Below are 12,895 nucleotides of genomic sequence, written 5' to 3' on the forward strand. Positions count from 1 at the left end.
CACACAGCCTCAGGATGGAACCAGTTCTGTCTGACCCTCAGACAACTACATCCCACAGCACTCAGAGGGGTCCTCTTACAGGACAAATCTGCCCTATCCTGCTGACCACACATCACCTGGTGCCACCTCACTCCTCCAGGTTTCGCCACTTCCTTCAACAGATCTGGAAATTGAGGCTCAGAGAGGCATACAAGTCACCCAGGGTCACACGTGGAGTCACTGGGATACTAAGTTCAGTTTTCCTGCCTCCTCCCCTTCCCCTGCTACTTGCTGGAGAGCTGGTGATGGTGGCAATTTAAACAGAAAACCTTTAGTCCCTTGCTCTCACCTACCGCACTGGCCGGACCCCACCTTCTCCGGCAACGTTGGGGGCGGGACGGGGTGTGGGCCCTTTAAGAGCACTGGGCAGGCGCAGTGGTGCTGGGCGTACGTGGAGCTGGGCGTGGAGTCCAGGCTGCAGCCGAGGGAGCCGAGTAGGGCAAAGTTAGGAGTCGCTGGTTGGATGGCAAGTTCAGAAGTTGGAACTTGTCTCAGTTTCCCCGCTCCAGAAATGGGGCTGGGATCTAAAGACAGGGGTATGAGTGAAGAAAACACAGAGCCACCCTGGAAAGGTGAGTGTCCACTAACATAGCTTCCTCTATCCAAGTCTGCGCCTGAGCCCCCGTGGCCTCCTGGGGCAGCTCTGATCTCTCTGTAAGGTCACCTGTCTCTGACCTGGGGTGGTCTTCTAATGGTCGCTATGACAGGAAGTGATAGCCGAGGTTTTCTGCACACCTGGCTACCATATTAGACAGCTCTGTGGTAAAGGGTGTGAGCCCAGGACAGCTAAAGAGAGAGAGAAGGATTCTAGTGTCAGAACAGAGACCTAGAGAAGGACTGCAGCTCCCACCTGGGGCCTGGATGAAATGGTGGCTTCTCCTCTCTGTCTCCCTCAGCCACCGGGATGTCTGGGCAGTTGGGGCTCTGGGACCCAAGGCTGGGCCTGGGTTCTGGAGCCAAATTGGCCACATTTGGCGGTTGACAAGTTGTTTTCTATTCTCTGCAAAGGGTTGCGGCTGGGAACTCAGACTCAAAATCAGACAGGCCTGTGTTCTATCCCAGCCACTTCGTCATTCTTTATCCTCAGCTGTGTGACTTTGGGCAAAGTGATTGCCCTGTGGGTCTCACTAACCTTGTCTGTAATGTGAGTGCATGCACCTGTTGCGCCAAGTGGTTGTGAGAACCAAGTAATGTTTAGCCCTGAGCCTGGTATCTGGTCTGCCTGTAGTAAGTGTGGGATCTCGGTAATTGTAGCAGTGATAGCAATGCTTTGGTCACCTGTCCTCCCCCGTCAATGTGGTAATCAAAGCTGATTGATTGTATAAAGAAACCATGCTAGAATGGCCACCAGAGGGCACTTTGAGACCAGCCAGCCCAGTTCCTAGATGGGGAAACTGAGGCCCAAGGAGGCACAGGGAGTCAGGGCTAGAGCCCCAGCTGCATTCCTGGGCCCAGACCTGGACTGTGCCGTGTGCCCCCACATGCCCCGCGCACAGACCCCACCCTGCGGAGGATGAGATTTTTCCAGGATAGCGGGTGCGTCCTTTGCCCTGATATCCAAATGTGAGAGACCCGGCATGGAGAGTGGCTCCAGCCTCTCCCGGTTCCCCTCTCCTGATGCCCCAGTGTGGGTACGCCTGGCGGTTGACCAAGGACATGGGGACCTGGGTGACCAAGTTGGTCCTTGGGTGGCCCCAGTGGTGACGACTGGGAACAGCTAAGCCATAGGCCATCTCCCAATGCAACACCTGGCCCTAGACCTTGGTTTCCTGCCCTGCTCCCTCCTGAGTGCTGACACTGCTTTTGTCTGCTTGAATTCCATCTCTGGTTCTGGTGCCGCCCCCTTGGGAAATGGATTGGTTAGGGTCACTCACGGTGGCATTGTCAGGACTGGAACCCAAGTCTAGCCCACTGCAGAGGCCAGGCCTGCTGGGCTTGCCCTGTCCGGGCTCCTCTGGGTTCCGGATGCCCCCAGGCGGGCTTTGATTATGAATGGGGGTGGGGGTGGGGCTTGCAGCCAGAACGCCTCGCTCCCTCTCAACATCCTTGTGGCCGTTGGTCAGGTTGTGTCCTCATATGTAAAATGGGCATGATTTTATCACCTACCTGATAGACTCTAGTGAGATCAGAAAAGCACTCTGTCGATTGCCATTTATACTAGTTGTGTCCTATTTGTGATGATTCCCGGCAGCCTTTCACGCAGCTCTGCCTTTCCCAGCTCCTCACCCAGCTGGGCCCGGCTCCTGCTCCCCAGGGGCTGGGGTGATGTGCTTGGCTCATTGACCCAGTGCAGAAAGGCCCGGGTCCCCCCCGCCGGACACGGTCCCTTCCTCTCGGAGCCTCTGTTTCCTCTTCTGTGGACTGGGTAGTATGTGCTGCCTGACTTGGATGCCTGGTCTCAGGGAGGTAGACCACCCACCGCAGAGTCAAATCCAAGGCGTCCCCTCTGCCCCATCTCTGCCCTGGACTTCACCATTGCCAGCCACCCTAGCAGGGCTCTGTGAATGGGAGGGGAGGCCTGCCTTAGCTGGGAGCTCTCCAGTTCTCCGGCCCTAATATTGGGTTAGGAGGCTGGGGGAGAAGAGATGGGAGGAGGCGAAGGCAGGAATGGGACACAGGGAAGAGTCCATGTTGTGAGGTTTGAACCCCAGCTTCCCACAGATTTGCTGTGTGACCTCGCACAGATTGCTTCAAGTCTTAGTTTTCTCCTCTAGAACGCCTCCCCCCCGCAAGGGTGTTGTGGGGCTCTGGCAAGATACAGTATGTAGGAAGATGCCTGGTCCACAGCCAGGGCCTAATAAATGCTGAGCTCCCTGGGGCGGGGGTGGTCTCCTGCAAATCCCCGGGCACCACAGCAGGGGGTGGGTGGGCACTGGGGTGTCTGGCCTGGCTGAGATGTAGTTGGCCATGGAGATGGCTGCTGCCTAGCCACTGTGGCCTGTCCCCAGCCCCACTGCCACCATGGCCCCTTGGAGCATGCCAGGTACAGAGGAAGAGCTGGGAATAAATTGTGGAGGGGAGATGCCCCCTCGAGACCACCATCGAGGGAATGAGGAAGAGGGCCCCGTTTGGTTCTGTCTCTGCTGCTGTGGGGATGGATCGCTGGCCGTGACCTAGCGGCCATCAGCCTATGTGCTAAATGACAATGTCCATCTTGAAAGAGCTGGAAGAGGGGAAGCACTGAGTGCAGAATGCCCCACGCACAGGAGGTACCCGGAGGTTCCTGGCCCGCTTCCCTCCTGGGCTGCAAGCCTGGTCAGCTGGGAGGAGACAGCCCCTTTCACTCCTAAGGGGAGGAAGAAAGAAAACGAAAACAAGAGCTACGAAAGCAACCCGACAGCTGAGGCACCATCTGTGTTTTCCTTTTTTTTTTCTTTCTCTTCGTTTTTAAAACAATATAGTGCAGACTGCACTTCTCACAGTAGAATATAATGGTCAATTTTAGTATAAAAAAAAAACATTCTCAGAGATTTGTAAATGCACTTAGTGCTTGAACAGGCCTTGGAGAGAGATACAGTACCGCTTCCAGAGCGCCAGAGGGGCCAGGACTTGGGGACTTCATGAGGGGACTCCTGCCTGTCTTTCCCCCACTTGATCGTGTGGGACAGGCCTTGGAGGGTGGTTTGCAGGAAAGGAGTTGGATTAGGCCTCCCAGTTAAAACCAGGACGGTCCCAAGAGACCCCTCAAAGGCAAGGGAGGTTCTCTCTGAATGGGATCTAAGATTGCAGGCCCATTGTTAGCCCCTGTGGTGCCTTTGTGCGAACAGGAAAATGACGCCCCTTCCTCAAGATGCAGAAAATTGTAATAAATATACAAGTTTGGGTGAAAGTGGTGTCTCCTTGGACAAGGTGCCCTTGTGCAGTGCACAGCTTGCACAACTGTACTCAGCAGCCCTATAAGATGTATTGGAGAGAAGGGGGAAGATGGTAGTCCAGGGTTTGGAGAATGGGGATGGGGTGCAACTCTGTGTTAGCAAGGAATGGTGGGGGCAAGGGGAGGAGGAACAGGGGGACTGGTATAGTCGCTGGGGCCTCTGTCAAAGTGGTCTTCACCTGGCTGGTGGGGAGACATTCTGGGCCCAGTGACTTCCTATCGGCCTCCTGTGCCCCTTTTCCAGAATACTGGGGAGTCAGCGTGGGGAGACATAGCTGCCTGACCCCTGGGGGCTGCTCTGCCCCCACCCTGACTCTGGTGCGCCCGTTTCTTCCTGCACCCCACCTTAGCCTGGGCCTCTGTCCCAGAAGGCCCAGAAAGAACCATTCTTGTTTTCGAGTGGTTTTTCTCTCCCTGCCTCTGCCAGCTTAAAGGAAGGCGTGGGCGTCAGTGGCTGCCCCCAGGCCCTCCCTGTGTCCTGGGGCAACCGATGGTGGGGAGGGGCCTTGGTATGTGAGGTTGCCCTGCCACCCTCCATCCGGCCACAGCAAGGCGGCAACCAGCCTGGCTTCCCTGTGGGCATCAGCAGGCACAGGGTGGGGCTGAGCGCCCCTGTGAGCCGCCCACCCTGTTCTTCCACCTGCCTCCCTGCTCCACGCCCCGTCTGCGTGTCCGTGCATCCGCAGGGCAGGCCTTATCTGTAGACGGGTAGGCGGATGTGGGCATGCTGGTGGTCGAGTAGCCGGGGCACGGCCACCGTCTCATAGCCCTTGCCCAGCATCTGCTCCTTGATGCAGGGTGGCCGGATGTCATTGATGAGATACTCCAGCGACTGCAGGCTGCTGCTCAGCACCGATGTGTTGCACACACTCTTGCTGGGCAGGCCCGAGAGGGCATCTGCGGGAGGCCCAGCCAGCTCCCGGGCTGCCCCCGGCCCCAGCTCCGTGACTGCCACTGCCGCCGCCGGGTTGTAGCAGTCGCTGGTGGGGGTCACCAGCACACTGTTCCAGGGGGCTGCAAAGTACTGGCCCACGGTGAAGCTGGTGGGCAGCCCCACGCCACAGTTGAGGGGTGACCCGCTGGCCCGCTCATATGCCCGGCCCCCACAAGCCTCGGGGGACTTGCTGGCCACCGTGCTCCCACTGTAGGCACGCAGTGGCTGGGGCGGTGGTGGGGGTGGTTTCTGCGGCCACAGCAGGTAATCCAGGCCGCTGTCTGCGTACCCTGCAGGCTTGGTGGCCCCAGCCAACGTCAAGGCTTGGGTGGCTCCCTGGCCCAGCTCAGTGCCTTTCCGGCAGTCGGGCAGACCGGCTGCGGCCGAGTAGGCCATGCTCGGGAAGCTGGGCACTGGGCCGTGCTTGGCAGGGCTGGGATGGGGAACAGCCACGCCCTGGCAGGCAGGGGGTGCGGCGCCCGGGGCCTGGCACTGCTGGTTGAGCTGGTAGAGGAGGCTGTGGATGGAGGGCAGGTTGGAAGGTGGCAGGGGCAGGCCCCGGCCTGGCAGGGGGATGACGGAGGCGGCAGTGGCGGCTGCAGGCAGGCCGGGTGGTGGAGCAGGCGCCTCAGGTGGCTTGGGGTAGGCCAAGGGCCCCAGAGTGCTGGGCGCTGGGTAGGGCGCAATGCCCACCTGCACGGCGGCCGGTGACAGCTTGGTCCGCTTGCCCTCGGCGCTCTTGAGCACACTTTTGGCGGGCCCAGCTGGTGCGGCCGTGCTGGAGGAGGAAACTGCGGCCTTGACAATGGCCAGAAGGCCCTGGTAGCCAGTGGTGTGCTGTGGGTAGGGGCTGTAGCGCTGGCCACTGGTGTCATAGCCATTGACTGTGCGGCTGAGGTGCTTGTGCTGGGGCACACGGATGTTGGTGGGGAAGATCTTGATGGACAGCGGGCTGTTGGCCACCTTCTCGGCATAGGCGTCCAGTTCTGCCGGGCTTGGGTAGCGGGAGGAATGCATGGCGCTGGCCACCGCCTCGCCTGCGGGAGGAAAGCGCGTGTGAGGGTCCATCAGGAGGCCACGCCTACCTTTCCCCACAGGGCTCACGAGTCCCTCCCCCTCCACTCATTTCCCATTCATTTCATTCCTTATTCCTTCTACATTTTTAAACTTTGAATTTGAGTGTAAAGTGCAGGGAACTGCCTGCATCATAAGCCTGATGAACTTTCACAAAAGGAACACAACTGTTTTATGGCACCCAGGCCAAGAGACAGGACATTGCTAATCCCCGGGCCCCTCCCAGTCTCTAAGCACACCACGCTAACCACTATCCTGACTTCTAACACGGACTGGTTGTGCCTGGTTTGTGTAAGTGGTAAGATGGAATTCTACAGTATGTACTCATTTGCACCTGGCTTCTGTCACTTCATACTATGCGAGAGTCATCCAGGTGGCTGCGTGGGGAGTAGTTTGGCCTGTCTCATTGCTATATGGTATTTATTGTATGACTATGCCTCAATCTGTTCATCCTTTCTGTTCTTTTAGAGACAGGGTCTTGCTCTGTCACCCAGGCTGGAGTGCAGTGGTGCAATCACGGCTCACTACAGCCTTGACCTCCTAGGCTCAAGTGATCCTAGGTATGCGCCCCTATACCTGGCTAATTTTTGTACTTTTTACAGAGACGGGGTTGCGCCATGTTGGCCAGGCCAGTCTCAAACTCCTGAGCTCAAGTGATCCTCCTGCGTCGGCCTCCCAAAGTGCTGGGATTACAGGCACGAGCCACTGTGCCTGGCCCATCCTTTCTATTCTTGATGGTATTTGGGTTGTTTCTAGCTGATAGAAATAGTGCCACAGGCTGGGTGAGGTGGCTCACACCTGTAATCCCAGCACTTTGGGAAACTGTGGAAGGATTGCTTGAGCCCAGGAGCTCAAGATCAGCCTGGGCAACACAGCAAGACCTCATCTCTATGGAAAAGAAGAGGGAGGGAGAGAGAGAGAGAGAGAGAGAGAGAGAGAGAAAAGCCAAGCATCATGGTGCATGCCTGTAGTCCTAGCTACTTTGGAGGCTGAGGTGGGAGGATCACCTGAGCCCAGGACTTGGAGGCTGCAGTGAGCTGTGACTGTGCCATTGCATTCCAGCCTGGCCGACAGAGCAAGACCTTGTCTCAAAAAAATAAAAGTAAATAAATACAGTGCCATGGCCCCTAGTGCATGCAGAGTTCTGTTGGAAATATACCCAGGAATGGAATTTCTGGGTCACGGGGCAGATGCCGCTGCCCGGCTTCGGGAGAAAATGCCTGACCATTTACCTGTGAGACCATGCCCGGCTACACTCCCACCTGCAGAGCACAGGAGTTCCAGTGACCCCACAACCTGCCAGTGCTTGGTGTCATCTTTTATTCTGTCACCACTCTGGGGACATTCCTTCCTTCTAACCCTTTTATCCTCCCTGTGCCTCCCTTCCTCACCTGTGAAACGGGATGGTGACCCCCTGCCCACCTCATGGGCTGGTGAAGCATGCTCCTATGTGAACAGGGCAGATGGGGCTTAGCGCCAGAGCGAGCTGCTGTCTCTTGCTTCCCGGCCCCTCCCTGAGTCTACTGGTCACCTGCAAGGCCAGCGTGGCTGCTGCTGCCTTTTTAGTGAGCCATCCACGTGGGGCTGAAGGGTATGCTCTGTGCTGCAGGCTGTACCCAGTAGTGCCACTGTAAGTGGACACAACTGGCCCTGCCGTGGGGAAGGAGGGCCATGGCGGGCAGACTCCTGCCCCGATCCAAAGCCCCTCCCTGGTCCTGAGACATTCCCAAGGGTAGCCCACGGCTTTCCTGGGGCCGAGGGGGTGTGGAGAGTGGTGGTGGTAGAGTTCATGAGGCAGATGGAATGGCGCTGGGCATGTAGTTTGCCCAGCTGAGCCTCAGTTTTCCCACCTGTAGAAAGGGGGTCATGATCATGCCAGGTCTGCAAGGTAGCCTCAAGGAATAGAGGCACCAGGGGGCTCAGTAAGGGGTGAGGTACATCACAGGTGCTTAGAGCTCATGACTCTCGGGGGGCTTGGGAGAGGAGCTTCACCACTCAGCCTCTGCTTCCTCATCTGTGAAATGGGGTGATGCTGTTGCTAATACTACTTCCCAAGGTGGCTGGGAGGGTTTGACAGGTCACGCACGGTAGATGGCATTAACAAAAGCTGGCGTTCTGTGAGCGTTAGTATTAATACCCTCCCCGTCTGCCCAGAGAAAGGGCCCTCCCAGATAAGGAAGTGGCAGGGGGCTCACACCACCCTTCCAACGGGCACAGGTGGGACTGGCATTGCAGCAGGGATAAAGTGCGGACCGTGCTACCTCCCCACTGATCAGAAGGCCACAGGCCACGTCCCATCCTTCTAAAGCATTGTCCCTGACACCCTCGGGGCTCGTCCAAGTGAAACGGGATGGTGAGGAACAGGCAGTGGCGGGACATGGGGGTCCAGAGACAGCTTCCCAAAAGGAACGATATCCTGGTTAAGTCCTGGGCCACTGGTAGAAGGGGTGAAAAGGGAGGAGAGAAACAGATTTTAGGCAGAGTAAACGGCCCAGGCAACAGCCCTGGGAGGTAAGTAGTCTGGTGGAAACTGTAAATGACTCAGGAGGAGAGAGGAAGCCTGGGGCAGGCTTGCAGAGAGAAGCCCAAGAGAGGCAGCTGGCCGGGAGGGCCTCGAGCCAGAGCAGGGAGAGCCTCTTCGCTGCAGGACAGCGGCTCTCGCTGCACGGGGCACTCTGGCTGTGTGTAGAGACATGTTTGGCTGTCACAGCTAGGGGTAGAGGTGCTACTGGCATTGGGTGGGTCATGGCCTGGGATGCCGCTAAACATCCTACAATGCACAGGACAGCTCTGCCACAGAGAAGGGTCCAGTTCCAACTGTCAGCGGTACCAAGGGGGAGAAGCCCCGACCTGGGAACACTGGGCAGCCATGGGAGGTTTTAAGCAGGGTAAGGCATGGGCAGGCCTATGAGCCTAGGCAAATGAGCTTCCGTCGGCTTATTTGCCTCTGCCCTGGGGTGAACGGTGTGGTCTGACCTGGCCAGGGCAGCAGGGAGTGAAGAAATAGGTGGCTCTCCGTCCATCCGGCCTCGCTGGAGCTGGGCAAGTAGACCGGCCATGGCCCCCATCCTGACGCTGCCCGGGGCAGCCTCCTCCTAAGTGGCCTAAAATAAACTCGGTGTGGAGAATGGAAATGTCACTTTGGCCAATGGGGGAATCTTTCTCCGAGATTGGATTTAAACTACATTATACAAGCAATTTCATGGGCACTTAGCGCCACTCGGAGAGTCCCGCAAAAAAGGGACCAGCTCTTCATTTACCAGCCATAAATCAGCAGTTGCTATAATGAGCACAAAAATGTCACTTTTATGCAATTTTACAGATGAACAAAACTGGTGAAATTAACTGTGGTAACCTACTGGAGTCAGCAAAAGCAGCTGCCGGGGAAAAAAAAATTATATCTGTATGTATTTTTGTTCCTCTTAAACTCTCTTCCCAAGCAAGTTTCTGCCACTGTGGTGTGAAAACTCATTTGTCCTCACCATTATACTTTCATTTGGAGTTTATCTTGAGTATCCAATGAGCCACCAACTGTGAAAATGATTAAATCTACAAAATCTATCTAATGGATGGAATAAATTAGGTGTTTAAAACCTTAAGAAGAAGAAGAAGAAAAATGCCTGTTCCTAGTCCCCATTCACTGAAAGAAGGGGCATTTTGCCCCCATGTGGTCAACAGGGCTCAGTGAGGGTGACCTGGTCCCTCTGCCATTCCACAGAAAGTGCCATAATACAGAAGCTCATTTTGGTGAGTGTCTAGTATGTGCTAGGCTCCATGGCCATGGCTTTTCTTCTTCTTTTTTTTTTTTCTTTAAGACAGGGTCTCACTCAGGGTAGAATGCAGTGGCACAGTCATAGCTCACTGCAGCCTCGACCTCCCAGGATCAAGTGATCCTGCTGCCTCAGTCTCCCAAGTAGCTGGGACTACAAGGGTGTGCCACTACACCTGGCTGATTTTTATATTTTTTGTAGAGATGGGGTCTCACCATGTTGCCCAGGCTGGTCTCAAACTCCTGGGCTCAAGTGACCCTCCCACCTTGGTGTCTCAAAGTGCTGGGATTACAGGTCAGCACTTTGAGATGCCATGGCGTCCAGCCTCCATGGCTTTTCTTCACGACTCTCGTTTGGAGGCCCCAACAACCTAGAGGTGGGAGATAGTCCCCGTTTTACTGATGAGGAAACAGACAAGTTATGACATTTGGCAGCTGGCCTCCATGATCTGCCACTCACACCAATGATTTTTATACCTCCTGGTATTCATGCCCTGTCCAGTCCCTGAGACCCACACTAAACAGGACTGACCTGTATAACTAGTATGATACTCTGGAGGTGAAAGAGTATGACTTCTAGGGCTCAGTCATAAAAGTAGTTATGGCTTCCTCCTCACTCACTCTCTCAGACCACTTGTTCTGGGGGAAGCCACCGCTGTGTCAGGACACCGGAGCAGCCCATGGAGAAAGAGGCCCATGTGGCCATGAACTGCAGCCAAAAAGACCATGTGAGACTTCTTGGAAGTAGATCCTCCAGCCCCAGTCAGGCCTTCAGATAAGAGTGCAGCCCTGGCCAATATCCTGACTGCAACCTCATGAGAGACCCTGAGCAGAACCACTCAGACAAGCTGCTCCCAACTTCCTAAGCCACCAAAACCATGAGAGATATTAAGTGACTGTTGCTGCCTTAAGTCACTGAGTTTTGCTTGTCACACAGCAGTAGGTGACTCATGCAGGTCCTGCTGTACAGAGCAGGAAGTGGAAGTTCAGAGTTTCCCAAGAGCATGCAATCAGCAAAGGGTGGGGGCTTCTTCCACGTTGGAAGGTTCTGAGCCAAGAAGACAGAGATCTGACTGGGGTCTTCCTAAGACCCCTCAGGCTGCTGGCTGGAGAGGGGCCAAAGGAAGCCCTAGGAGCTGCCCAACTGCCGGCTCCAGGCAGAGTACCCACACCCAGGGGCCCTCAGAAGCAATGGGACTTGCTGGGCCCTAAACATGAGGTTCGAGAGGCCCTGGAGATGTGGGGGATATGGACGGGGCAGGCACATGGAAAGAGGCTGCTCCCACGTGCCTGTAGCTTACTACACCCTCACAGGCGCTCTCCTCTCTGGAAGGAGGTGGAACCAAGGCATGAAGAAACAAGCCCCAAATGCTGACCGCAGCCCACCTGGGGAAGAGGGCGCGGGTTATGGGATGGCAGGGGATTTTATTTCTCTGTGCTTTTCTATAATTGCCAGTAGCCAGTGACTGAGTATTGATTTAGGATGTGGGGAGGGGTGCACAGCTCCCTGCCTTCCTCAGGTCCTGCCTGGAGCCTGGGGTAGTGCCCTTGGCAGCTGCATCAAAGCTCCTCTTACTCCTGTGGCCCCTTCTGGCTCCCCACCCGCCTTGGTGAGGCAGTTTCTACTCCTGGGAAGACAGAAGCCTGGGGGGCAGCCTTACAGCGCCTGGGGGTGGGGCTGCAGGTGGAATGTGGACTCTGAGCCATGGCTCTGGTTCAAATCCCAGCTCTGCCACACACTGGCTGCGTGGCCTTAGGCACACCACTGTCCCTCTCTGAGCTTTCATTTTCCCTCATGTGAAATGGGTGAATACTGCTGCTGACCTGGGAGGTTCTGTGAGAGCTGTTAAGAGCTGGCCTAGCTCAGTGCCTACCCTCAGTGGGCACATGGTTGTAGGGTTGGTGATGACTTCGTCACAGCCCCCTCCACTGCCTCCAAGCTCCCAGCTGCCTCTTTCTGTAACGCCCTCCACTGAGCTCCTTCTTGTGTGAGTCTGAGCTGCTCAGGGTAGTATTCAAGGCCCTGGCCACCTGGCCCAGGCCTCCTTCCCACAGGCCCCTGGAGCCACACACAGCGTCCCCAGCTTCCTCTCATATGCCACCCTCTGTTGACTATTCCCTCCAGGCCAGGCATTGTGCCAAACCCTCATGGCCTTGCCCTTGCGCAGTCCTCATGGCAGCCCCGTGCTTCAGAAGAGAAGGTCAGACGTTCAAGGAGTAGAGTGTCAAGCGGGGGGCACAAACAAATGCCTATAGAGGACAGATGGCAGGGACTGAGGTGGGCGGGGAGGGTGTGTCCTGTCCAGAGAAAATTCACATTTAAGCAGCGTTCAAATACCCAGCAGGGCCAACCACACACCAGGTGGGTGGGATGTGGCCCACAGGCCGCCAGTTTGAGACCTCTGGTGGCCGTGAGAGGATGTGTGAGCCAGGATTTAAGCCCAGGTCCTCCATCCCCCTGGCCTCTGCTCTCAGTCACTGGGCAGCGTCAGTACTGTGGCTTGGGCCCGTTCTCTCACACTGATGTGCCCTCTTCCCTCCATAACCGAAGCCTCACTGGTCCTTTAGGGTCTAACTGAAGCGCTGCCTCCCCGTGCTGACTACCTGGACAGACTGCTCTCCCGGTCTGCACCTGTTTCCCCTGCCTGACGCCCCTATGCGAAGGGCCTCATCTGTGGGGCACAGCACCTGATCCAAAGTGGTGAATGTGGGACTGTTGCGGGGGTGTTGTCTATGAGGCAGGGACCCAGCATTCCACCATGCACTGGTGCCCACTGGTGCGTGCTACACAGTAGGAGCTTGCGTTGTGTGCTGGGTAAATGCAGTAAGAGAAGTTGCCTACACACCCCTGGCCCACTGGCTCTCCTGACCCTCAGATCTCAGCCAAGGTGTCCCCCAGCCAGGCAGCCCCTGATGTGCCCTTGTAGGACCCCCATGCTGTAGCTGACGGTCGACTTTTATCCCAGTCTAGATTTGGAGACCTTCTAGAGCAGATCCTGTTTTTTCTCACCACCCTGACATCTAAATAACTGTGGCTGCCACCACCGAGGGTGCTTGGGAAGCATCCCATAGATGGCGGCTCCAAGGCCAAAGAATCCCGTTCCCAGGCCTTTGAGAGGTTGCAGGGGCAGCCGCCAGGCAGCATCTGGGCTCGAATGTGCAGAAACCAGGGTGCTCCCCACTGTGTACTAGGCCACTCCTTCCC

At 56.4% G+C, this 12,895-nt stretch overlaps 1 protein-coding gene and 1 long non-coding RNA gene across 10 annotated transcripts in view; one reads left to right on the top strand and one right to left on the bottom strand.

Moving 5' to 3' along the window:
• The first annotated feature begins 410 nt into the window (after positions 1 to 410).
• The window catches only part of LOC105493441 (uncharacterized), a 39,575-nt gene continuing 27,090 nt past the window's right edge, over positions 411 to 12,895 (top strand). Inside the window, exon 1 of one of the 3 annotated variants that reach the window (XR_011608851.1) lies at positions 411 to 611. This is a non-coding gene — a long non-coding RNA (uncharacterized lncRNA). The remainder of the gene's footprint in view (positions 612 to 12,895) is intronic. The other 2 variants (XR_011608852.1, XR_011608850.1) reach the window with 2 other exon arrangements.
• LOC105493442 (family with sequence similarity 222 member A) overlaps positions 3,381 to 12,895 on the bottom strand; it is a 55,040-nt gene continuing 45,525 nt past the window's right edge. For 6 of the 7 annotated variants that reach the window (XM_071071154.1, XM_011761091.3, XM_071071156.1 and 3 more), the window contains one exon: positions 3,381 to 5,884. In XM_071071154.1, the coding sequence (XP_070927255.1) occupies positions 4,608 to 5,884 (1,277 nt within the window). In that variant the 3' untranslated portion in view covers positions 3,381 to 4,607. Of the gene's footprint in view, positions 5,885 to 8,897; positions 9,026 to 12,895 lie in introns of all 7 variants that reach the window. The other variant, XM_011761094.3, reaches the window with a different exon arrangement.

This window comes from Macaca nemestrina, chromosome 10 (assembly GCF_043159975.1).
Source record: "Macaca nemestrina isolate mMacNem1 chromosome 10, mMacNem.hap1, whole genome shotgun sequence".
NCBI lineage: Eukaryota > Metazoa > Chordata > Mammalia > Primates > Cercopithecidae > Macaca > Macaca nemestrina.